The sequence below is a fragment of the Poromitra crassiceps genome, assembly GCF_964638095.1.
Source record: "Poromitra crassiceps genome assembly, chromosome: 1".
Classification (NCBI taxonomy): domain Eukaryota; kingdom Metazoa; phylum Chordata; class Actinopteri; order Beryciformes; family Melamphaidae; genus Poromitra; species Poromitra crassiceps.
Window position 1 is genome coordinate 33265111 of NC_139623.1, and position 26966 is coordinate 33292076.

Genomic DNA, 26966 nt, shown 5'->3' on the forward strand with positions numbered 1-26966 from the left:
CTTCCATTTTCTCCCCAATTGTACTTTGGCCAATAGAGCTGAACAGACACATGACATTTCTTGCCCCGGAAGAGAGTTCCCCATTCATTTCTCCATAGACATTTAGAAAAATCCTTATATAACGAGTTTTAAGGCTGGAACCAAGCTAACCCATGACCCACTGAATCATGAGTGACCATAAAAGCACTAGAACGACCGCACCGCAGATATATGCCTCCGCCAACAAGTGAGCACTCAAAATTGGCATTCGTGAGGTTACAGTGACCTTGACCACCAAAACGTAATCAGTTCATCCTTGAGTCCAAATGGATGTTTGAAGCACATTTGATGAAATTCCATCAAGGCGTTCCTGAGATATTGCGTTAACGAGCATGAAACAAGCGGTTGTGAGGTCACAGTGACCTTGAACTTTGACCACCAAAATCTAATCAGTTCATCCTTGAGTCCAAGTAGACGTTTGAGCCAAATTGGAAGAAATTCCATCAAGGCGTTCCTGAGATATCGCGTTAACGAGCTTGGAAATGGCGTTTGTGAGGTCACAGTGACCTTGACCTTTGACCACCAATGAACATCGGACGGACGGACAACCCAAAACCATAATGCCTCCGGCATGGCTATCGCCAGCGGAGGCATAAAAAAATAATAATAATAATAATAATTTTTGTTTACCTCCTCCCCCCTGTCTATGAAGAAATGCATGGGAAACTCTCTTCCAGGGCAAGAAATGTGACTGTTCAGCTCTATTCCCCCTGTTGTCGCGGCCGTTGCTCCACCCCATCTGCCGATCTAAGGAGAGTTGTAGGCTAGCACATGCTTCCTCCGATACATGTGCAGTCACCAGTCGCTTCTTTTCACCTGACAGCGAGGGGTTTCACCGGCAGGACGTAGCGCATGAGAGGATCACGCTATTCCCCCCAATCCCCCACCCTCCCCGAACAGGCGCCCCGACTGACCAGAGGAGGCACAAGTGCAGCGGCCAGGACACGTACCCCATCGGCTTCTCACGCGCAGACACGGCCAATTGTGTCTGTAGGAATGTCTGACCAAGCCAGAAATAACGCTGCTGGGAATTGAACCCGGGTCTCTGCAGTGGTAGGCTAGTGTTTTTACCTCTACACTACATGATAGTGATGCGCGGGCTGCAGTTATAACAGCACTGACCGCGGATATCCCGCCCGGCGGGCAGGGCGGGTCATAAAAATAAACATTCTAATTAATAGTGGATGGGTTGCGGGTGGGTGAAATGATGTAGCATTAATGAGGAAAATTAATATTAATTACGTTCTCTAGTCTATGAACGTATTTTAAGCTTCATTTTTTTTTAAGGCAGTGGTAAACATGAGCCATGCGCTACGTCGAAGGGATATGCCTCCTCTCTTGGTCCATATGGTCAATGATGTCACCAGAACCTCACAGGAGTCTCCACTGAAGACGCGTTGGAAAAGACGCGTTCGTATTTTCCCATACGATGAGGCCAATCCAGTAAACTAAACTTAAAGCTATAGCGTCAGCCCAGTAAGCTACATGAGGGCAAGTGCTGGACTGGACATAATACAGCATGGACGTTTATTTGGAGTCCCGGACTGCAGCGATCGCACCGACGGCAGCAGAAACCATAAGTTCGTCTCCCCAATGCAAGATTCGTTCCATTATAGCGTTGTGAAATGTCGGGTGCACGGCGGGCGCGGCTCTATAAATAGCAGGAAGTAATTTGCTTGGATTTATGGCGGGCAGATGGTTCATGCATACATGCGGATTAGGGTGGCATAAAAGCTCATCCACGCATCTCTACTACATGACTTGACAAAGGCCATCAGCCCGAAACATTTGTTTATTAAATCTTTGCATCTGAGCCAGAGTGTGCGGTTTCCTCTTTTTCATTTACCTCTACAACACTACCCAGATGCCCATGAAAGTAGTAATCTGATCTGCATTCATGCACATTACTGACAGGATATACCATGTAGATGTTTCCAAACGTATCTCTGCACACTAATTAGTACGTACATAAATAGCTAATTTAAAGTGATAACATGGGTGCTGTTCCTCACCTTGTCCCTGGGAGATGAAGGGGAGCAGACGGCTGCTGTGCTGCCAGGTAGAGACGAGGTGTCTGTGGTGGTACTGAGCTCCTGAGAGGACTCAGGAGAGGCTGGGCACAGCTCACTATCAGAAGCTGATTCATTGGAGGACAGCAGTGCGAGCAAGGCTGAAGAACGTAGACCTATATAGAGGATAGAGAGGTTTCACAAAGCATCAATATAATCCTCATCAGTAGACACAAAAGTATAGAACCATATTCTAATTCAATATATTTTTTAACATGTGTTAATATGTAATACCACTGGAAGAAGCCTCAACATGTCATCCATTTACAGTTACAGTACTAGTTTTGGCTAGAGTGTATGATTTAATACTCTGACCCTGTGTACAGTGATGGTGTTGAAGGCCGGATGGCCGGAAACGTTTTGTGTCAGATTAACTATTAAATCAAGTGAATGATATATTTCTAAGTGCGACCCCGTCTTCACTAAATGGATATTTGCAACATGTAGGATAAAGGCACCAGGTGGTCAGGACGCAGTGGCATCCGTACAAACAGAACCAGTGATGGCGTTGTCATTAAAACCCACATCTCTGGATCCCCACCGTATCTTTAGTACCGTCTGTCTCAGTAAAGACAGCAAGGCAATAATAAACATTTCCTACCTTTGCCAGTCTGGCCCTTGAGCAAGCACTCAGTGATGAGCTGGGAGCAGCGTGTCTGCAGGGTCGAGGCCTGGCTCAGGGTGTCGGTGTCCAGAGGATCTCCCTCCAGCTGCTTCTCACTGCTCAGGTCTGATGTGTGCAAGGCCAGCGCAGCAAACAGCAGCCAGGAGTAGTTGTGGATGTAGGGCTGGATCAGACGGTGGCGGTCACTGATGCGTATGGTCACCATGGGGTACACTGTGATCCGATGAGTCGGCAGGTGGCTGGAGATGGGGAAAAACAAATACACAAAAAGAGAAGAAGAACTGAGTTAATGGGAATTCAATAGCAAACCAGTGAAAAATAAAACGCGTGCGAGATTGAACTTGAAATGTAAAAGTGTGTCACCTGTCGGGATACTTCTTTGCATTGTAACAACCAAAGCACAAGTCAAAGTCTTCACACACGTTACAGTTGATCCGGCTGCCTACGATGAGGCCCTGGCAGTGGTCACAGGCGTATTCCATGTTCACCATCTCATGGTCATCCTCGTGCCCCTCAGGCTTTGCACCACCTGGGTTCAAGTCAACACATTTTCATTTACTTTCAAAGCTTTCAGCTGATGCTCACAATATTCCTGTCAGCAAGTATGCCTGAGTACAAGTTAGGAAAATAAACAGAATAAGGGGACATTCACACCAAAAGCATTTTTTTTTTCAGTCAGAACGCTATGAAAATCATGTCGAGGGCGCTTCCATTGTGAACAAAACACAGCGCACAGGGCGTTTTTTTTGCACTTCGTTTTATTTTCCCCTGCAGTCGCATGCACTAGAGTTGAGCACACAACGACCACATGGACGGTAGCCAGCTGGTTTTGTCTGTTTGATGTTGTTCACTGTCAACATGAAAGCCAGATTATTGCCAATTCTGGCAGCAGCGGAGGTTGAGAATCCCTCGGGAGGAGAAAATGCAGGAGGAGTGGAAAAGACGAGCAGCGCGCTTCTCCTCTAATGTTCAACTTTTTTCAGCTTAAAAACGCCCACAGCGCTCCGCCAAAAAGACGAGACGCCACCAGCGTTTAAACGCCAGGTGCGTTCCTTGAAACAGGAGCACGTCTAGCGCGTCCTTACATACAGAATGAATTGCAGAAAGACGCTGGCAGCTCCAAAAACACTTTTGGTGTGAATGTCTCCTAAGAGCTAAGGGATAGAAGGGATTTCTATGAGAAATAGACAGAGGAGAGAGAGGAAATCATTCAGTGGGCCAAAAAGGCAATATAAGGTACTCTATACAGGTTTAAAACAACTACTACTACTACAGAACAGGAACGTCAAACTGGGCATTTGAGCAAATCCGTGACAAGTAGGGATGTAAAGATATGAAATTTCACAGTACGATACGGTACAGTATCTACAAAAATAGCACAGTATTAAACGTACTATGCCCCTTTGAAAAAAAATTGTATTTTGCTTTGAAGAAAAATCTTCCTTTATTGAACTCAAAATAAATTGAAACTAATATGAGAATGTTCACACAAGGGTCCTCGACTATGTAGTGGTATGCAGCACCGTGCATATTGTGCAACATATTATGGGCACGGTATTACAGGGAAAGCTGATAATCGTGGTTGCTCATTATCGCAGTAAAATGGTATATTGTTACATCCCTAGTCAGTGACAAGTAAATAGGAAATGAGTGTTTCTGTATATTTCTGATAATGTATCGTATATAGAATGTGTCTTGCACATGGAGCCTTGTAATGTTCCTTGTGCAACAGTGCAGCTGTTAGAAGCAAAGACCCATGCATTCTTTCCATCTGCCTCCAAGCTCAGTGCTGTTGGCCAGCCCATGTAGAGGAAGCAGCCAAGCGTCCACGCTCAGTTCTAAATCTCAATCACCAAGACTACTGCTGAGCCACACACAGAAATACCGTAGGTGTTTTCGCCCCGCCCCCCCTGGTGGGGGATCTTGGAGCTGTGGTTGTCCCCAGTCCCCGGTGATGTGCTGGCCCACGCCATATGGACACATTCCTGCATTATCAGAAGTCTAGAGTGTTTGGGCCAGTGCTTTTTGATCTTTTCCTCTTATGTGTGCATTCCTGAACAAGGACATGGAAACGGAGACTAGACTTTAGCTTTGATGGGACTCTCCTTAACACTCTGAGATAATTTCCGAGATAATTAACAAAAATGTGAACAATGCACGCACTCTATTTGCCACAGTTGATAGACTGACTAATCCGCCTCTCTGTGTAGCACCTGAATTCCTCTCTACTGTCAAATGTAATGAGTTTGCTGCCTTTTTTACGGATAAAATTATTAATATCAGGCAGGCTATTAGTGGCTCCACACCAAGAAATGCTGTGACATCATCCTACCCGCAGATCCCTAGTTCAATAAATTTGTCCCAGTTCAGCGTTATCGACCACGACATCTTAGAGGAAACTGTGCGAGGCCTTAAATCATCTTTGTGCTGTCTCGATACCCTTCCAACAAGCTTTTTTAAAAGCGTTTATAACTGTCTGTCGTCGGACCTATTGCAAATAGTTAATAGATCCCTTGTGACCGGCATTTTTCCTGAGTCCCTGAAAACTGCAGTTATTAAACCCCTACTAAAAAAGCGTAGCCTTGATGCATCGGTAATCAGTAACTACAGACCAATATCTAATCTCCCCTTTATAGCCAAAATAATTGAAAAGGTTGTTTACCTACAACTCAATAGATTCCTAACCTCAAATGATCTCCTAGATAAACTCCAATCAGGCTTTCGCCCCCATCACAGCACTGAAACCGCGCTTACTAAAGTCATAAATGACATCAGAATGAACACAGACTCAGGCAAAAATTCGATTCTAGTGCTACTGGATCTTAGCGCTGCATTTGACACTGTTGACCACTCAATTTTATTGGACAGACTGGAAAACTGGGTTGGGCTATCGGGTACGGTCCTCCAGTGGTTCAAGTCCTATCTTCAAGACAGGAAGTACTTCGTCTCCATTGGCAATTACACATCTGACCTAACTAGGATGACTTGTGGGGTGCCTCAAGGATCCATTATGGGGCCCGTTCTCTTCAACCTTTATATGCTCCCTCTAGGCCTAATTATGCAAAAAAACAAAGTAGCCTATCATAACTATGCAGACGACACTCAGTTGTATATAACTCTTTCCTCAGCTGACTATGCCCCCATAGAATCATTGTGCCAGTGCATTGATCAAATAAATAACTGGATGTGCCAGAATTTCCTACAGCTAAACAAAGACAAAACTGAGGTGATCGTGTTTGGCCCCAAAGAACAAAGGCTTAAAATCACTGTACGCCTTGAGTCTCTATCCCTGAAGCCTAAGGACCAAGTCAAAAATCTTGGAGTTATTATTGATTCCGATCTCAACTTTAACTCCCCCATTAAGTCAATTAGAAAAGCTGCTTTTTATCATCTTAAAAATATAGCAAGAATTAGGGGATACATGTCCAGACAGGATCTAGAAAAACTAATTCACGCCTTCATTTATAGTAGGTTAGACTACTGCAATAGCCTTTTTTCTGGTCTCTCCAAAAAAGAACTTAGGCAACTTCAACTCATTCAGAATGCTGCTGCTAGAGTTCTAACGAAGACTAAGAAAGCTGATCATATCACTCCAGTTCTTAAGTCCTTACACTGGTTGCCAGTGTGTCAGAGAATAGATTTTAAAATACTGTTATTAGTCTATAAATCACTTAATGGCCTAGGCCCAAAATACATAGCTGAATTGCTCCCACGATACGAACCGTCTAGAACTCTTAGGTCAACAGGGTCCAGCTTATTAACTGTCCCTAGGATCAAATCAAATCACGGGAAGGCTGCATTTACCCACTATGCTTCTGCTAGCTGGAACAAATTGCCTGAAGACCTCAGATCTGCCCCAACCTTACTTACTTTTAAAAATAGACTAAAGACTTTTATGTTTACCGTCGCTTTTAACTGCTGACAGCTACTATGCAAACCCAATGAGTCCTCTTTCTGCAACTGCTGCGCCTGTTGCTTATTGCACTTTTTATACTCTTTTTTTAAAGTTTTGTTAAATGTCCATTTTATTTCTTCTTTTCGTTTATTCTAATGCACTTTTTATACTCTTTTTTTTAAGGTTTTGCTGTGATGCTTTTAAATGTCCATCTTACTCTCTTCTTTTCTTTTATTTTCCTGTCAACCATTTTATGTGAAGCACTTTGAATTGCCTCTGTGTATGAAATGTGCTATACAAATAAACTTGACTTGACTTGACTTGACTAGGAGGTTCCAGTCTCTGTTACAGCGACTGCAAAATTGTAAAGACAAACTAGGCTGTCTGAAAAACAAGGTGCTTTATTATTAATGCTCAAATGAACCTCAACTGGAAACCCGACATTTTTTACAACCTCAGACTCATAACCTGCCATAGCACTACACTGCAAATCCTCCAGACAGGAGTATGATTAGACCAGCGTTTCTCAAACTGTGGGGCGCAGTGGCATTATAGGTAGGGTGCAGAAATGCAGCGGGGAACCAATGTTTTGACGTGCACATTTTTGGCGTCGGACTTCTTTTCACGGCGGAGGAATAAACAAACCGCGCTTCTGTAGGAACTTCACGTTCATTCATTTTAGACACAGAGTGGAGTGTAAAAGTGAGTGTGCAGTCAGAATGAAGAGACATTTGACACTGACAGGGGCAAAAAGAAAAGCAGGCGATGCTTCCGAGACAAACAAGAAGACAGAGTCAGGTAATCAACCAAAACAACACAAGGGAATAAGAAAATATGATGACGTGGTGCCTATCTTGCTCTGAGATTCACAGGGGTGAATGCAGTCTGTTTTCTGTCTGAAAACTCTGGCAGTGGACATGAAACACAACAAATTAGAGAGACTTGCAGACATTGCAGCAACTAATACAGTGATAAGACTTGATGCTCTCACAAATGGACTTGCTCATTTTTCTTGACAAATATGTGTTCTTTTTTGCACATACCGGTATATAACTTTATTGATATCGTTTTAACAAAGTGATTGCAAATCTTATTTGATTTTTGTCTGATGGAGTAATATATTTAACTTTGTTATCGTTCTAGCAAGTGATTGCAATTGCAATTTCTGTTTTTTTAAGCACAGATGGAGCAATCTAGTCACAAAATGTCATATATAAAGTTGACCTGGAAGTAGTTTTTTTTTATTTGGACAACATTACTGAAAGAAAATAGAAAGGAATGGTCATGATCTTGATGTTATTTCAATACAAGTTAAACTTGGACCATTCTGTTACAATACATTTTTCCTCCTCCAAAGTGGAGCATGACAGAAAAGGTTTGAGAACCACTGGATTAGACGCAAGAGGGGGAAGATGAAGAGGAAGATGTGCAGTCACTGCAGCTCTAGAAAAAAGAAACACTGCAGAAAGCTAATGCCTAGTTCAGACTAGGCGCTCCGAGCCCTCGGCGATGTGTTTTGGAGCTTGGCGACAACCCCTCCAGATCAGAGGCAAATCACGTTGGCTCGGCGATCGCAAATCGGCGTTCGCTTGTTAAGTGTGAACTGTCCACAGACGCGAGTGTGGAGCTCCCCCGAGCACTCACCGATCAGTAACAGAGGTCTGACGGATATCTAGCCTGCTTGCTTGATATTTGTTGTGTCGGAGAAGTCATTCATCCAGCTGCAGCCAATGAGAGCACAAGACACGGGTGAGGGGGGTCCGCGGCAGACACAGGCTGTCATCTGTAGCAGCTCCCGAAACATGTAGGCTATCCATGAATTTGTCGAAAAAATATTTCCACAGGAGTTTCCTCTGTCCTGTTTATAACTACAGTTTTTATTTTTTCTGTGCTGCTCGACGTAAGGATTTATCAGCCTCTTTTCCAAACAATGTCACTGTATGAAGCAGCCTGGCACAGCTGCCTGTTGACTGCTCTCTGTGCTGGCTGGAGAAGAAGCCGTGTCCTCCGTGAATCTGTGATAATTATGATAAGCCTGAATTGTGTTCGACTGTCTGCCCTCTGAGCACTGGGCAAGTGGTCTGAGGAGCAAAGACAGAGAAAGTATTTTATGTAGTGAGCACGTGTGTTGGTAAATAAAGCCGGCTAAAAAGTGAGCAGACCTTGTTCTTCCCTGCATATGAGTGCATTTCTCGTGTGTGTTTATGTGACAAAACGTCACGTTTGGAGACCAGACAGATGCATCGGTGACTCCTCCTGGTGGAATATCTTGTAATGTGTGATCCCTGTGCACTGAGCATTGAGCAGTGTCTTGGCAGTAGAGTGCCTTGCTCAAGAGCACCTCGACAGCAGCTGCTGTTGTTTATTGTTTATTATGGATCCCCATTAGTCTGACTATTTAGACTATTCTTCCTGGGGTCCCTAGGAAGAATAGGAAGAACTCTCCCTTTCCTGCTGAGGAAAGGGAGAGTGTTACTCACAATCCTTTTCCTCAACAACTGGTCCTGGGATTTGAACCCGGAGCCCTTCTGGCCTCAAGCCTGCCCCTCTAACCTCTCGGCAACCAGCTCCCCCTGTGTGTCTGTTCATGTAGTGTACGGGAGTCTGTGAGCTCACTGAGGAAGCAGGTCTTGCAGAGGTCCATGTCCATGCACTGCAGACATCGGTAGCGGTGCCAGGGGGCCATCCTCTCGCAGCCGTCACAGGAAATCACCACATTCAGCAGGTCACAGTAGCGTGCTATGAACATGTGCATCTGAGGAGAGCCAGGACCAAGAAATGTCATTTCATGTACACAGCGTGATTATCAACTGACTTTCCTGCACCTGAAAACACATATTCATTTACCATTAATTTGCTAAAGGAGATCATGTGACTATGTAATATTTAGAAACTGTTGTTAAAAGACATTAATAAATATTTGTCAAACTCTGTACAACCAACTTTGTGAAGATCCCGGTTCCTCCAAGCAAATTACCGGTAAATGCCTTCAAACCTTTACTGACAGAGGACAACTTATCAAACTTACATCCCATATAAAATATGTTGTCAGAAGGGTTTGTTTGGATTTTGAATAGCATGGCATATTCCTACAATAAATATTGGATGCAAACCACAGACCCGCTTCTTGCACCACATCTCCATTCCTCAGTGCACCAGTAGTAGAACAGGCCAGCCAGGTAGAACTAAATGACCACACCGCAGATATATGCCTCTGCCAATAAGTGAGACATCCATGACTGTCCAGACTAAGACGTTTGAGGCCACCGAAATCGAATCAGTTCATCCTTGAGCCCAAGTTGACATTTGAGCAAAATTGGAAGAAATTCCGTCAAGCCGTTCCTGAGATATTGCGTTAACGAGCTTGGAAATGGCATTCGTGAGGTCACAGTGACCTTGACCTTTGACCACCAATATCTATTCAGTTCATCCTTGAGTCCAAGTCAAGGTTTGAGCCAAATTGGAAGAAATTACGTCAAGATTTTCCTCAGATAGCGCGTTAACGAACATCGGACGGACGGAAAACCCGAAACCATAATGCCTCCGGCCTGGCTATCGCTGGCGGAGGCATAATTATGCCAAAGGGCAGGTCTGCTTCTGCAAGATGGTTGCTATGATATTTTGCATGTATGCTTCACTCATCAATGGGTTACTTAAGGAATTCATGTGCTTGGGTAAAAGGATTATTCCCTTTCCTATCACATGGCAAACATCACCATATGACTGGCTAGCTACAGGCTGATGTCCTAGCTACAGGCTGATGTTTTCATCTAGTTGTGTATTCTAAAGTGCTTTCATGTTTGCGCTTGTGAGGTTTGTGATGCTTTCATACATAGCCTTGATGATAATATATCCACATCATTTATACCAATATGAGTTGTCTTTACCTTTCTCCTGTCCTCCATGGAGCCCTCCTCGTCAATCTTGTCATACCACTTCTCAAACATCCCATCCACACACTCATCCATCCAGTCCTGGTTCTTCTTGTAGTCTGAAATTTCATCCTCCTCTGTCCACTGACTGAAAATGAGTTTAAAGTAGAGAAATTATAATTTTTCTCTGCAACTCCAGTGTCGATCTTATCATATCAAAGGGTAACAGGTATAGGAAGTTTATTTAAATATCTAAAGCTGCCGCCACATGATAAGCGATCTTCTCTTTTCTCACCGCAAGGTAGAGAGGAGAAAGGTCAGCGGTAACTAGGTCAAAGTTTCACCAATTTGAACTTGAAGCCCAGGGTAGCTGGGAGGCACGGCTCTCCCAATAGAGCTCAACAGTCAGGTGACTTTTCATGACGTTTGCACACCTACTGAATCGTGAGTGACCATAAAACATTCGGTTTGAGCAAGATCAAAAAATAACAACGGGTCGGCTTGGTTCCAGCCTTAAAACTCGTTATACAAGAATTTTTCGAAATGTCTATGGAGAAAATGAATGGGGAACTTACTTCCGGGGCAGGAAACGTCACAAAAAGTCACGTGACTGTTGAGCTCTATAGGAAAACAACGGCACATCAGGCGCAGAGCTGTTTTACCGCAGATCATTTGTGGGGGGCTTAATGGTCAAATGAATACTGGGGGGGACTGTGATATGTTCTGTGCGCTGATGTTGATAAGATTTCTAAAGTTTTTATGCAAATCAAATTAATAAGCAAATTAACCGTTTGACCGACATGCTTAACCGGTCAGAGACGTTCACAGCAGTTAACCGGTTAACGGTAAACGATTGACATCCCTACCCCTTGCTATTTAATTTCATGAGTGGACGTAGTTACGTGGCTGGATTATTTGGAAGAGAGCCAAATTGGTGAGTAAACAAGTAAAAGTTGAATCGTTTCTTTTCTTCCATCTGCCAGTTTGAAAGTGAAAATGCAACAAGGAGATGATAAGCTATTGTTGGGCTATTGGGTGATAAGTGCCCGCCATAAACGTTCACGCATATTAATTAATCGTTTGTGCATATAAATGAATTAAACGAGCAAACTCATGGCCATTCAAGTGCTGCTTGAATGGTTTCTTTTCCTCCTCGGTCTACCTGTCTGTCTTGTATCATGAAAATGCAAGAGGGTGATAGTGTTGCATTATATATTTGAGACATAACTTGTGGCGAGCAATATATTGACAACTAGTAAGATATGACTTACGGTAAATGCCACTTGTAAAATTACCTTTTCCACTGTTTAACGTTAGTGCCACCACTATTTTGACTGGTGACTTTTAAGTGACTGTGACTTTTTGGCACATCACCACCCTATGTTATCGCCTGAAGAATGTGTTGAAGGTTTTTTCATGGAGTGGAGAATTGCTTTCTGAAATATAACTACAGTCTACATTGAAAAATGTAATTAAAAGTCTGTCTCGCATAAACACTGATTCCTGCAGCACACTACATCATACCCCACGTCACCCCCCCGCACTCTCTACTCTACACGACTTCCCCATGTGTGAAAACAACAATGCCTCTTGTCTGAAAGGGTAACTCCGGGGAATGTCCAGACTTGATTCAACGGACATAGTCCAGAGTTCATGTCTGAAAGTGGCATAGGTTGCATTTTTTTACTTTGCAGGATAGAGGTACTTCAGTCTGATTGGTTTGCGGAGCTTATTGTGTAATAAGTCTGGCGCATAAGCCATGCCCACTTCAAACATCAGGAACAGTACAAAACTTAAATGGCAGTATTTAGGATTTGGATTGAAACCAATGTTGAATACTTTTAGATGTTTACTATTATGCAAATAAGACCATAAATTACATAGTTAGAAGGTTATTGTGGATTTGGGTTTCCAGGGGATTTAAACATGAGGAAAAACTAACTTTAGAGTCCCTCCTGTCCACTAGCCATTGCCTAATTTTCTGATATGTCTGACATTACCTGATGGCGATGTCATGAACGCTGATGTTCTCCTGGGACATGCTGAGCAGGAGCTCAGGAAGCTTGATCTTCAAGAAGAGACGAAGGTCCTGTACCTCCCAGCTCATATCTAGAAGGTGCAACAAGCAGGTCTGCACACAAGACAGGGCTGGGAGCAAGGCTCTGTGGAGCAGTGATGAGGAAGAGTTTACACACTGCATACAGATATACTGTAGCGTATACTCATACTGTAGGAGTTACAATAACCATGACTACCAGTTTACACACTGCATACAGATATACTGTATATACACATAGGAGTTACAATAATCATGACTACCGCTGCCATCACTTTTTAATTGAGGTGAATCTAGTTGTGAATGGAACATGGCGGGTATGAAGGATATTTGAGCCTTACTTCTCATTGAGGTTGCTGAAACCTTGTACTGCCTCCACCAGCATCAGCACCAATTGGTGGTAGGAGCGCCTCACCTCCTCCCTCAGCTCCTGCCCACTGCCTGATAACTGAGAGAAATAACTGAGGAAGACGAAGCAAAAGAAAACAAACAAGAATATTATTGCATCGTTAAAGGTCAGCGTATTAAAATGTATGCAGAGCGATTATGCTTCAAGGCCCATTCCCATTCCACCTCAAAATGTATTTGGTATTCCTATGGTGTAGGTCCTAGTCCTACACTGTAGGACAGTCAAATTGATATTGATCAAGATGAGCAACTCGCTCCAAAGAGACCTAGGACTGGCACCTGTGGCGTCTTGAAGATTAGAGGTGAGAACTGCTCCATAGACAATTAGGGAAAAGGTAAAGATAACCAAATGGGACTTTCTGGGGACAAAACTACAAAAGCACTCATAACACTACTATAGGAGCAAACACAGTATGAAAAACCTCAAACCTTCTGCTCCGTCTTCTCATTGTCAAACTATGAAACAGCTCGAGACTTTACTGATTTTTTATTCTACAATTCCTGGTTTTGGGATAAAGTTGTTCACAATCACAAATATTTATTGAACCGTCATAGACCATAGGAATACCATGTATTGTAATAAATCATAAAAATGGACTAGAACTCTTTTTAATTTTAATTAATTTTAATTTAAACCATTCTCCATGGTATACCCAGTGAAGTCTTTCTGGCATGCCAGCAACTCCTGCAGGAACAGAATGCAGGGGGCCTGGAAAAGATGTGGCTTCCCCAGGGAATGTAAACACTGTTGAACCATCTCCAGGACCTTGCACACACTCAGAGCCTGGGCTTTGTTTAGGGACAAGGTCTGCAGTATGCTGCAGGAAGAAGAACAATCAGATCACTTCAAACTCTATGACAGCAATTATGCTGATGTAACAAGCCTGAAACAAACCTCCATGCCAACAAATAGGAGACTGGTGGTCAGTCACCTCACCTTGCTGTTGTGAGAGCCTGGTCCCGCATGAAGTTGAGGATGTGTTTGAGTATGGGGTAGCGCTCCTTGACAGAGGGGGCCATGCGGGGCTCTTCTATAGAACGGTAGGAAAGCAGGCGTAAGCGTCCTCGACTGAAGGGGGCTTTGCGGGGGAATGTGGAGGGCGACGCTGGCTCCCCAGTCTGGGAGGAGAGGCTCTCTGTGGAGCCCTTGTGGCCTTGGCTGCTGGGCCCAGAGGAAGATGGGTTTTGGGCTTGAGCACTGGAGGACTGACTCTGTCCTGTTGCTGTAACCCTGGCCTCACTGTCCACCTCTGACCCTGTGGCCTGGGCCTGGAGTCCTGGCAAGGGACTGGCCTGGAAGTCACTTTCTGAGATTGAACCCGAGCGGAGGAGTGGAGCACTGCTGCCCTCTACAGCCTTGGAGGAGTCACTGTCCGGGCACGCTGCTCCACTAGGGGCAAATCTGAACAGCAACAGGCTCTTCTCTATGCACACGTCAGCTAGAGAGAAAGAACATCATTGAGCAACACAACAGAGTTCATGGAAAGAAAGGATGAGGTTGGCCATCACTTAAGCTGGAATCCTTACCCAGTGTCTCCATAGTAACCTCATCAGAACCTTCCTTCTCATCAGGAACATTCATTTTGCCAACCAGGTATCTCTGCTTCATCTCCAACTGACAACAAAAGAAAAATACATAAAAGAATACATTGGCATAATTATTCAGTAGCAATGTAGCATACAGTACATAAATTCAGCAGCAGATAAGTAGAATAGGTATATCCAAATAGATGAGTCCATCCAATAACACTCACCATCCATGTTCTGATGCTCTCTGCCAGTAAGTAGACCTGCACGAAGTCTTCACTCAGACACCCTAAGCAGCCCTCACTAACTACTCATACAAAACCCAGACAAAAGGGAGAAATCATGTTACCTGTGTGAATCACCCAAGTCCATCAACCATGTAGAATTACCATAACAAAATCCACGAAATACCATCTATAAATACAATGAGTGCCAAAGTCATACCCTCTTCCGGGTTGTCCTTTCCCATTCATTTTTCCATAATAGACGTTTCGTAAAAACCATATAAAAAGAGTTTTACTTGGTCAAGCCAATCATTTCAGCTCAGAATCCATAGACACCATAGAGCAATTCACTCGGACCAAAAAAGAAAAAGTCAAACGAAAAAAGAAAATGTTTTTTTATCTGCTTTTGGGGGGTTTGGTCAGAATGAAATGTTCTATGGTCTCTCCTGATTCTGAATATAGCTGAATTACTTGACCAAGTAAAACTCCTTTTATAAGGATTAATTAAAAATGAATGTGGAATGAAATCCCGTAGGCCCCATGCCAAACCCGGGAGAGGGCGTGACTTTGGCACTCTATAGCTTTTGCCCTTTGGACCAATGATTATGCATTACCATAGAGCTTTAGGGCATTGTTTAGGGCCGGTGTGTGGTACACCATGGCTGCCCAGATGGCATTCACAGCCTGGTCGACCTTTGACCCAGCAGCTATCTCGTTCCTCACTGGTTGTTTTCTACAGTACTGCATGAGGGTCCTCATCAGCTCTGTTCTGCTGTCAGTTGGCTCCTGAGACGGGTTCCAGCGGGCAAAGTCCTCCAGGAAGCTCATAAACTCATCATAAGTCCATGTGTTTATCTGCCTCAAAGAAACAGTGTTAATTCAGAGCATTACCGAGCAGCTGAGGTCGTTATTAAGCAGTGAGATAATGTACCAATCATACATAAGTGGGTGGAGCATGCTTGACTGTACCTGGTCTGTGTGTGTGTTCGTTTGAGCCACGCTCCTTGTTTCGCACACCCCGTGTCTGAGGATGGGTTTCCATAGAGGGGAAGACTGAACATGGGACATTTTCCCTGGAGGGAGCTCTTTTATACTGCGGATCTCTGGAATGGACAGCAACGCGCACTATTAGCATACAAAGCTATCATTGTGGGCCTGAATAAGGCCTCAGTAAAATAAAACTCAGAAGCAGTCTATAATTAGGGATGCACGATATATTGGCAATCATATCGGTATCGGCAGATGTTAATCATTTTTTAACATATCGGCATTGGTCCAATGTTGCTATGTTAATATCCGTTATCGGTATGAGCCAAAATGTTCACATTGAGAGGAAACAATGCAGTAAATCTATGATTTATGTGCTTTTCCAAATGTTTTCGATATAAAGAAATGCATTACTTTTTCAAATTCAGTGTTTACATGTGTTTTTCAGTATGTACCAAATTTTATTATTATAAAAACATTTTATTTTTATAGAGATCATATCGACATCGGTAAATATCGGTTATCGACCATAACAGCAATGTTAATATCGGTTATGGGTATCTGCCAAAATTTTCATATCGGTGCATCCCTATCTATAATGATTAATGATTAATGATTAAACCCGAACAACAAACAGGTTCAACAAATTCTTAACACTGCATGATTTGTCGATCTAAGCCTCAATGTATAAGTTGAGAAAAGGTCCAACTGTCTAATGCAGGCTTTCTAAAAATAAAAATAAAATCCCTGTCAAGCACCCACAAGGAGATATGCTTTCAACCACAGACTTCCATTTGATAAAGGTTTTTCTTCAGGGATTTTCTTGCCTGTCTCTAGGTGGGAAGTAATAGTGGAAAGAGTGAAACCTCTGATCAAGATAGTCACTCTTGCCCATTCTCTAAAACTGAGGGGCTGTCTACAATAGGCTAAATCAGTGTTCACTGTTTCCCAACCAGGGGTACGTGTAACCCTAGGGCAGGGGTTCCATCGATAATATCATCAGTGACGAACAGAGCGGAGCGGGGGGATTTTGGCTTGAGCGGGGACCAGAGTGGTACCGGAGCGAAAGTTGGAGCGGCACCGATCACCCGCTCAGTCCCGCTCCAGTTTCGATCACATGCTCGAACCAGAATGCATCGATGCGTGGCCATGTGCACGCCCACTATTTTCTTGCCAGCTGCTGCAAGACAAGAAGGAAGAGAAACGAACATGCAGCCGACTCTGCTGAGCTCATGTTATTTGTAGTGAGCAATGCCCATTGCCCAGGCGTTTAAACGCAAATTAAAACACCCTGGCCTTTTTATCTTTTTTATTCTTTTGAGCGGAGCGAAGCGGTGAGTGCGATCAGGTGAAATCTGTATCGAGCGGGGAGCAGTGTGGAGCGGAGCGGCCGTGAGCGCTGGAGTGGGTGGAAAGGGCCGCTCCGTGAGCGAGGAGCGGTAATTATCACCGCTCCACTCCGATCACATGCTCTGATATATATATATACAGTATATATATATATATTACGAAGATACTAATGGCCCACAAGTTGGGAATGGCTGCTGTAGAGGGATCTCTAGATTACCTAATAACCCTAATCGAGAAGTCTCACCATGAGGAGATTTGAGAGCCACGGTTCTGGAGGCCAGACGTCCCATCAGGCGAGCCACCAGCAGCTGCAGGTCTGACATCCAGGAGACGGTGATGTCTGGCAGGCCGAGGGCCGTCACACTGAACTTATAACCCCACTCATTATTACTGCTATCAGAGTGGAAGAGGAACTGCAGCTGAGGCCCCGCGTCAAATGTTACTTTCTGAGGGGGCCAAGAGAAGAGACAGACTTGTATGAGTGGAGTAACAGACTGTAGCGTGATATAGTCTTTTCTTGTATTTCCTTTAGAGATAATTCAAAGGTTGCCCGTATCCTACCTTTGGCCATTTCTCTGTCCCAACCTTCATGTCATAGCGGACCTTCCCACCTCTGGCATCAGTGAACTCTAAATAGTCGTATCTGTGAAAATTCAAGAGCACAAGAGCACAAGTCATTCTAAAGTCTTCATTGAGGAAATAAACACAACGAAATATCTAAGACTTTACATCCATCACCTCTTCTCTGTCTCACAGCGTTCGTCAAACTCCACCTCAAAGGAGGTGGCCCCAGGGCAGGCGAAGATGGTGGTCTCATGGCGGCTGTTCTCATAGTGGTGAGGCGACTCCATGTTCCAGGTCCTCAGCACCACTGGCTGCTTGGGCTGCTGGCAGCTCTCCTGCTCCACCTGGCAGAGACATGGTGCGCAAACAATGTTCACAGTGATATTACAGTCCTTTACAACCTCTGTTCCCTCTTTGTTAAACTCGTTGTCTGGTCCAGAGCGGAAATACCGCAACAGTCGCCGCCATGACAGTTGTGTGCACTTCCGGAAAAACGTTGCAGTTTTCCCTTGCAGACACACGTGCTCGCCCAGCACGGACTCACTCACCCACAGCGGCCTCACTTGCTCAACTAAGCAATTGTGCGCCATGCCACGCCAACCCCCTCTCCAATTATAGGTGTGAGATTAGCTGAAATGTCGTCTGGACCTAAAACACCTACAAAAAGTATCGATTGATAAACTCCAACTGCATTCTTGCATCAATCAGAATGTAAACAATGACCGCGGGGCATGGAAGAGAAAATCTTGGCGCGGACATCCTCTCTACACCGGAAACCCCAAAATATCATCCGTCTGTCCCAGAGAATTATTAGTTGTCAGACTGATAGACTCTGGGTTCCCAGACTGCATACAACATGACCAGAGAGTAGAGCTGCCGAAAATAATCGATTCAGAGATGCATCGCGATGCTTAATAGGACGATTCTGAATCGATTAACAAATATCAAAAATCGATTATTTAATTTTTTTTTTTTTTTTTTTTTTTTTTTTAATAATCAAATAAAATAGAATGTAAGTACATGCAGTTGTTTATTTTAATTATGGATCATAATTCAATGCAATTCCAAATGCACTTTTATTTTAAAAGTAGCCACACAGTGAGAAAAAAGAAAGTGAGAAAAAATAAATCATGTATTGCGGAAAAAGTGATGCATCGATTTAAGATGCATCGTGATGCATCGAGATGCATCGGAGATGCATCGAGATGCATCGTATAATCGAATCGAATCGAATCGTAGACTTGTATAATCGAATCGTATCGAATCGTGAGATCAGTGAAGATGCACAGCTCTACCAGAGAGTAGACAGACCTTAGAAAAGATGTCTCCAGTATCACTGGACAGGTTTTTGAGCAGCTCCACCAGAGAAGAGAAGCTCTTCAGCAGCACACTGTGGGGGATGTCCAAGGAGCACAGCTCCAGGAGGAAAATCATCTGGCAGGACCGGAACAAATATAGCATTCATTCAACATCATAAAGTCAGTGATGTTGCAGGAAGACAATTCAGTATCACAACAACAAGAGTGCTTTACCAGTTGTCTGGTGACCGTGGCCAGGATGGAGCTGCAGAGTTTGTCAGTGATTTCAGCTCCACTGTACTTCACCAGCAGGGAACTAAGTATAGTCTTGGTGCTGCCCAGGAACTGATCCACATCTATAGGGAGAGCAAGTGGAAGTAAACCCTTTATATTCTTTCCAAATACATACCCTCTCATCTATTTACTTGGGATGAATTCCACTCAGTGTGTGTGGGTTCCCACACCTTCTTCAACATCAAATTCAAGGACTTTCCAGGCCCAATTCCCTCAAATTCAAGGACCCAACACAGCATAGTTTGAGACACGGTCAAGGTTAATGACTGTTACAAAACTGAGAATGTCTATAATGAGAACTAGCAGGCTTTACAGAAGCTCACATGCAACAATCAAAAAGAAGAGGCTTGAATGTGTGAACACTTCTCAACGCTGTTACATGTTAAGTAGTCTTGCTAGCCAGCCTCTCTTCCTTTCTGTCAGAGAGTCTGGCGTCGTGGAAACAGGCAACGGGGATCAGCCCGCCCCTGTTCTAAAGCTGCTCTCCCATTCGAGCGGCTGTTTCTGTGGCAGCAGGATATCCGCTCCCCTACTTGCAAGCTCTGTCACACGCTCTGTCATTGGCTCCGACCATGTCAATCAGCTCCCATGTGTGTCGCTGTAATGCTCCCGGCCGCCGAATGTGAAAACAACGACGCTAACTAGCTAGCGTAGAAAGCTAACGGCAGAAACCTACAGGCTAACTCATTGCTACACGCTGAAAATGGCAAGTTTTGAAGAAAATTTGGATTGTGCAATAAAGAAGGCCTGCTCGGCACAAGTTCCACCCCGAAACTATTTTCCAAGGGCACTAACGCTAAGCACCGCCCAAGACGAGGATGATTGGCTAACCCAAACAGAGCATTTTTTTCGCAATCCCACAATGGAAACCTGCAGCGCCAGACTCTCTGATGGAAAGGAAGAGAGGCTGGCTAGCGAGACTACATGTTAAGTAAAAAACAGCAACTTCAATTTCCATTCTTGCACAAAATACATAAATTCAAACACTTTCAATGACCCATGTCTATTTACATGTATGTTTTACATTTATGTTTTCAGTTCATTTTCAGAAACTTTCAAGGTCATGATTTTTCTTTCACAAATTCCTGAACTGTCAAGGATTTCAAGGACCCGTGGGAATGAATCATTAGACGTGACTGATCTACTGTATGCAAGACTGTGTTCTCTTGCAGTATTTCCTAATGATAAATACAGTCTGCATACAGATCAGGTCATTTATGCTGGTAAGGTGGTGTTGTCTCCAACTCACACTTCAGTAGGATGTCCCTGGCCAGGTCCATAGCAGTGGTGGAGGGTGCTCCTCCTTTGAGCTGCAGGTAGCACCAGGAGAGCAGGCTGCCCTGCAGAGACCAGAACAGAGACAGCAACACTGTCCTACTGGCTCCACCACTCTCATCCTCCATCATAACCTCACACTGAGAACACAGAGATAAGAGACATGTGACCATCATTTCACTAAGACAGCAAGAAACAGAGAGGCTGTTAAATATATTAAAGTTATACAGTACATAAATGGTAAATAATTATATTACAACTTTAGAATAAGGGCCCAATAATGTTTTACTTGACAATTGTTGACATCAATTGAAACTTAACAGATTAACAGACCACATACAATTGAATAATGTTATATTCAGTGCAATATACCAAGAAATGCTTGATTGATAGCTCATCCACTAAACATAGACATGTACTAAAACATTATCATGTAACATTAGGGATGGAACTTGACAAGTTATCAATATAAAACTAGGTGAAATGATTTCAGTGAGTGTATCATTTTTGAACATTTTCAGCACATTTTAACAATTCCGCGATAATACTGAGATCCGTGATAATTTTGCTCACTATAATCATTCATGTGACATTTTCATAACATTTAATCTCTATTACCACGCAGTGGTGCAAATTAAATCAATACAGGAGACATATTACCTGCACTGCTTATTAAAAGTGATACCAATGGGAAATATTGTGTTGTAGGAGGAATAATAGAATAGTAGTGTGGTTTTACATTTTGTGTATCAGAAAGCAGCTGTGTTAAGGCCATGGCACACCAAACGAACATTTGTCTTTGTTCGTGTTTGTTTGTGTTTGTTTGAGAATGTTCGTTTGGTGTGCCATGGGCTTTAGGGATCTGTTATGGACAGGAAGGAGGCCTCACCTCTCTAGTTGCCACCAGCTGTAGGGTCTCCATGACAGACAGTATGGGGCTGATGTCAAAGTCTGAGGGAGCTCCTTTAGGTGGGAGCAGGAGAAGGCCACTGGGATCTCGGTCACTGCAGGGAGAAACGACAGCTACTGTGAATACACAGTGATCTGGTTGTGTGTATACCTATGAGTATGTCAACATGCATGCTTTTAAGTATGCGGCTTACCTGAAATAATTACAAAGCGATTCAAAGGTCACCTTCACTGACCCGGGCTGATCCTCTTCTGTTATTCTATTTTTCTGAAACAAAATATATATATATATATTGTGAAACACACACTCGCACACACGCATGCACACACACACACACACACACACACACACACACACACACACACACACACACACACACACACACACACACACACACACACACACACACACACACACACAAGTCAGGTTTCCATCCACCTGTTTTTATGCGAAATTTCAATTTGCGCATTAAAAAACTGAGTGGAAACGCTGCGTTATTCGCAAAAGCCTCCAAATATCGCAAAAAAGTTTTCACGCTTGAGGGAGGCGGAAAAGTCGGGTGTATCGATAAAAGGAAAATGCGATACGTGCGGTGGAAACAGTTTAAGCGATATTCCGTTGTCTCTCCATTCAAAAACCAGGCAGTTTGCCTTGATCACTGCAAAACATGACATGCCGTGTAGCCGACACACAATAGGGCTACACACGGTAAATACGCAGCGCAATACCCGCTGTGGTAAACAGAAGAAGACTGGGATATTATCTTTAAGGCGACTCACTTCTAGAATTTAATGAAATTATATTTACTTACTATCAGCTCCGTGGATTATAACGTTATGCTTGCCGAGTCGCACCTGGTAATCCAGAAATGGCGTTATGGTACCTTTGTCTACTTGTAGATAATCAAGAAACTTTAAATGAATAACGTTAGATGTGTTTAATAGAGCTGTATATCGGGTCTAGCAGCTGATCAGCAGCTCAGACAGCCTCAAACACGAGGTGATTGACAGCTCTATAATTTGCAAAATAGCAGTGGATGGAAACGCATATTATTTCACATATTATTTTGCCGACTTTCTAAAAATTTGATTAAAAGTTGCGATACATTTGGATGGAAACCCAGCTACACACACACACACACACACACACACACACACACACACACACACACACACACACACACACACACACACACACACACACACACGTAGGAGAATATTAAATGCTCTGACACTGGGATTTTCCTGTCTCACCATCATATGGAAGAGTTTGTCCCTCCTGCTGTGTTTATCAGGGAAGAAGACAGCTGCTCCATTGAGTATGGCCTTGACTGCCTCCTTGCGCAAAGCTTTCTCCACAAATGCCTCGGCCGCGGGACCATCCACAACTGAAACACAACCAAACTCAGTCTCACAAATATCAACTAGATTTCCATCAATTCTTGGAAACCAATTCCATTACATGCTGCCAAAATGCAAGTAGTCTCCACAGAGAGAGCTCCCCCTGTGCTCCCCTGCAGCAAATGTTTGAAAAACATAAAAACTACTTTTGAAGCAGATCTTTAATGGATCAGGCTGGTGTTTTTAATGCATTGCTTACAGCGAACAAATCCTGTGGAAATAACCAAATTAACTGCCATTACTTTCCGACTTCGCCCCTACCATTTTTTGCCGTCAACCCGGAAGTCATTGGCAAGCTAAAAACCTTGAAATACAGCTCACAAAGACATAGTTAAATGTAAAAAATCGCTCTTACCACTATTTTCAGTGCTATGGAGCTACATTCCTGAGATCGCAAATGTGTTTAGAGCCGGCTTATTAAGTTGTTTGAGGAAAAAGCTGAGTGGCCTGGTGCATCGCAATGATGAAATATGCTGCCCAGAGCAACAGCATGGCTCTGTGATGACTTTTTACTATTTTATTTTTTACAATGGAGTTCTATGGCTGTGGAGTAATGGAGTTCTATGCGCTGTACTGATGACTGCACACACAGCGCATGCACGCCTCATGGCAAACGAGGAAGTAACGTCGGCTACTATGGATGTTCATTTTGAACAATTTCCATAATCCAAAATCGGGAAAAATTAACGATCAATTATCGATTATCGATAGCGTAATAATAATTGATTGATTGAAGTGTTTATTTCGAATATGAAAGCAAAATAATAAATAAAAGCCATTTCAGAAACAAAGAAAAATAGAATATATACATATTCGAAAAGGAGTGGGAAGAAGTAAAACTTATTAACTCCCACCCCTTCTCCATAAATAATAAATAATAACAAGCTTCCTGGTCTAACCCTGTCTATATACTACTGTGTAATATTTACTAGTAATTCTGTTTCAGAATATATAATAATATGAAAATATAAATATAATATATACACATCATACAATAACATGTATACATATATACATATTAATATACACACACATTCATATATTTATCTAAATATATGACTACAATACTCATTATATACGCATATTTACACACTCACACACATGGAAAAGCAACAAGAAAATAACCCCCAAAAAATAAAAATAAAATAACCAGTACCCTTATAACACCTAGTGATACCCAACACCTCCCTCATCCCTATAACTTGTGAAGATTATGTCTTTATACCTACTTTTAAACTGTTTTATGTTTGGACATTGTTTTAATTCCACAGTGCACCTGTTCCATAGTCTCACCCCGCTGACTGAAACACAAAAACTTTTCCTGGTTGTTCTAATAAGTTGAATATTAAAATTAAATTTCCCTCTCAAATTATAATCCCCCTCGTGCATGCTGAATAATGATTGTATATTTACTGGTAATAGATTATTTTTAGCTTTGAACATGATTTGAGCTGTTTGGTGTTTGACAATGTCTGTAAATTTCAGTAGTTTTGACAGTAGAAATAATGCGTTTGTGTGTTCCTGGTAGCCAACGCTGTGAATGGTTCGTATTGCTCTTTTTTGTAAGATGATTAGTGGCTGTAGTGAAGTTGTGAAGTTGTTGCCCCAAACCTCAGCACAGTACTGTAAATAAGGTAAAACTAGTGCACAGTATAGCATGTGGAGTGATTTAATAATAATAATAATAATAATAATATTATATATATTTTTTTTACTCTGGTCTGGTAATAACGTTGCGCGTTCTCGGCCAGCTATAATGGCGATGCCGCTGTGTATTAAGAATATCAGACACTAGCGCTGTGGCCAAGTACGGTAAACAAACATGTTACATGTCAGGTTACATGATGTAAGGCAATCGGCGTCTTCCAGCTTAGCTGACAGCACAAGAGTCAAATCAACAGGCCTGAGCCAGACCGCTGGGTGCGTTTGTTTGTGTCCCCGGCGCATGCCGGTGTGAATTCCCCATGTTTAAAATAGGGATGCACCGATTGCGATTTTGTTGGCCGATTCCGATTTTTGAATAGTCTGACTTGCCGATACCGATATTTTTGCCGATTCCGATTTTTTTTCTAAGAACAATAATTGCCGGGTTATTTTTTTACTTTGCTTCAATAGAAAATTAACATTCATGTCACATTTCTTATCATTTGCATGAGGTAGGACGATCTCACTCAAAAACATCTCAAAATAAAAGTGTTCCAGGTTACTGGACAGAGCTTTTCTTTTTTGTGTAAATACAATGAATATAAAACAATTAATTACAGTATATCCCACAGCTATCATGCATTTACTTTTCCAAAAGAAAAAAGGTGCAACAGAACAGGGGCTTCAGATGGAAAGTAGCCTATGCAAAGCATATCTTCCCCTATGGGGTTTAATGTTTTTTTGTATATGTCCCTGCCAAATAAACTAATAAAATAAAATAAATAAACGTCAAAATGTTATCCATGGACAAGGAGTTTATAGCCTATAGCTCTGGAGCCCAGAGACCTTCGAAGCCATGCCCACTCTACAGTTGTGGATTTGGCTGTTATTGAGTAGCCTAGATGAGGAAATGAGTTTGAGTTGACTCCGTTTGAATATCGTAGTTTACACACAGAGAGCGTTTTTTTAAATCCGCCATTCGAAAAAAAATCATCTCGCACACTGGTCCGATGCGTTTTATTATTATGTTCGTCGTTCTATTCGCAATACGAAACACAAGTCCTCTCCTGGCTGTATCCACGTTACAACGTGAGTCGTGACTGACAGATAGCAGCAGCAGCAGGCAGCGGTGAAGTGGACGCTGGTCGGGGTAGAGCTGGTGAGGTGAAGCGAGCCGCTCAGACTGGAGTGGACTCCAACCTACCCTGCCCCTCCGCGGCTCCACACCGACGAAGACATGCTGTGGCATGTGTGTTAGTGGCAGCTTTTGTTTTGGCTGCAACTCATCCGTCTCTGTCTCGCTGCTTTTGGGTGCGCGCACGTCACTTGAAAATCGGCTCACAGAATCGGCATTTTAGAGTGACCGGCGCAGATCACCGATCGAGGCCGATCACGTGAAAATCGGCCATTTCCCGTCACGTGCCGATCGATCGGTGCATCCCTAGTTTAAAACAGGGCCCGTGCCCAGCCAGAAAACTAGAGACTATATGAAGCTCCACCTCACGTTAGTCGGCTGTGCAATGGAGTGGGGCGAGGAGGAACGAATTCCACCCAAACCTAGTCCGCAAAAAAAATAAAATAATAAAATAATAATAATAATAATAATAATAATAATAATAATAATAATAATAATAATAATAACAATAATCGATCCAAATTCCACATGATCAATTCAATTCCTTAACGATCAATTATCGATTTTCGATAATTGATGAACATCCCTATCGGCTACACTCTGTTAGTTCGGTTACTCTTTGTTTGTTCTTGGTGTGTGGATTTACTACGAAAATGACCGTTTCACGTAACTTTTGATGATCATTTCATTGCGTGGTGAGTGCACAAGTCACAACATGTACATGTGAGTGTTTCTGGCGCTGTTGGAATGTGTATTTTGTACCATATACTGCCATTGTAGCACTCAGCTAAGTAGCAGCGAGGACTGTGCTGCTGTTTGTAGGCCACGCACAGTGACGATAAAGGCATCCACATTCTCCATTTACTGTCGGCAATATGGCAAATAGGCAAATCTCCCAAAATGTTGGTGTATCCCTTTTAACAACAACATTGTAAGTAAGCCTGCCAGCTTTGAGAAATGCAAAGTTCTTACTGTTGCAGAGGTGAGTGTAGAGCTCCCAGACGGCCCGAGCAGCTTCGGGCTGAGGCTCTGCACTGCTGGATGTGGATGGAGAAGCTGCTGCTGCGGCACCATCATCTGCACCCCTGTCCTCCTCTGGGCACTGGGGCTCCCCACTGCTCTCCTCTGGGCACTGGGGCTCCCCACTGCTCTCCTCTGGGCACTGGGGCTCCCCAATGCTCTCCTCTGGGCCCTGGGGCTCCCCACTGCTCTCCTCTGGGCCCTGGGGCTCCAGTGGGTTTGGCAGCATGGGGAAACAGTTCTGCAGCAGCTGGAGCAGCAGAACTCTGCTCTTCATCACCTCCTCTCCCTCACTGAGAAGGAGCACAGACACAGACACAATGTCTAATCAGAGGCAAAGACCTGCATCTGTTGAATGCTTCACACACACTGAG

General features: G+C 43.3%; 1 protein-coding gene across 1 annotated transcript in view; it reads right to left on the reverse strand.

Moving 5' to 3' along the window:
* Positions 1 to 26966, reverse strand: part of zzef1 (zinc finger, ZZ-type with EF hand domain 1) — a gene marked incomplete at its 5' end in the record, with an annotated part of 70759 nt that overhangs the window by 27196 nt on the left and 16597 nt on the right. The window contains 24 exons of the mRNA XM_083637088.1: positions 2052 to 2224; positions 2710 to 2972; positions 3097 to 3262; positions 9245 to 9383; positions 10516 to 10648; positions 12501 to 12662; positions 12898 to 13017; positions 13618 to 13782; positions 13902 to 14403; positions 14492 to 14579; positions 14719 to 14798; positions 15330 to 15570; positions 15685 to 15818; positions 17297 to 17498; positions 17614 to 17695; positions 17791 to 17960; positions 18928 to 19050; positions 19149 to 19270; positions 20458 to 20623; positions 21373 to 21487; positions 21587 to 21660; positions 22647 to 22780; positions 26545 to 26667; positions 26779 to 26885. Coding sequence (XP_083493214.1) covers positions 2052 to 2224; positions 2710 to 2972; positions 3097 to 3262; positions 9245 to 9383; positions 10516 to 10648; positions 12501 to 12662; positions 12898 to 13017; positions 13618 to 13782; positions 13902 to 14403; positions 14492 to 14579; positions 14719 to 14798; positions 15330 to 15570; positions 15685 to 15818; positions 17297 to 17498; positions 17614 to 17695; positions 17791 to 17960; positions 18928 to 19050; positions 19149 to 19270; positions 20458 to 20623; positions 21373 to 21487; positions 21587 to 21660; positions 22647 to 22780; positions 26545 to 26667; positions 26779 to 26885 — 3784 coding nt within the window. The remainder of the gene's footprint in view (positions 1 to 2051; positions 2225 to 2709; positions 2973 to 3096; positions 3263 to 9244; positions 9384 to 10515; positions 10649 to 12500; positions 12663 to 12897; positions 13018 to 13617; positions 13783 to 13901; positions 14404 to 14491; positions 14580 to 14718; positions 14799 to 15329; positions 15571 to 15684; positions 15819 to 17296; positions 17499 to 17613; positions 17696 to 17790; positions 17961 to 18927; positions 19051 to 19148; positions 19271 to 20457; positions 20624 to 21372; positions 21488 to 21586; positions 21661 to 22646; positions 22781 to 26544; positions 26668 to 26778; positions 26886 to 26966) is intronic.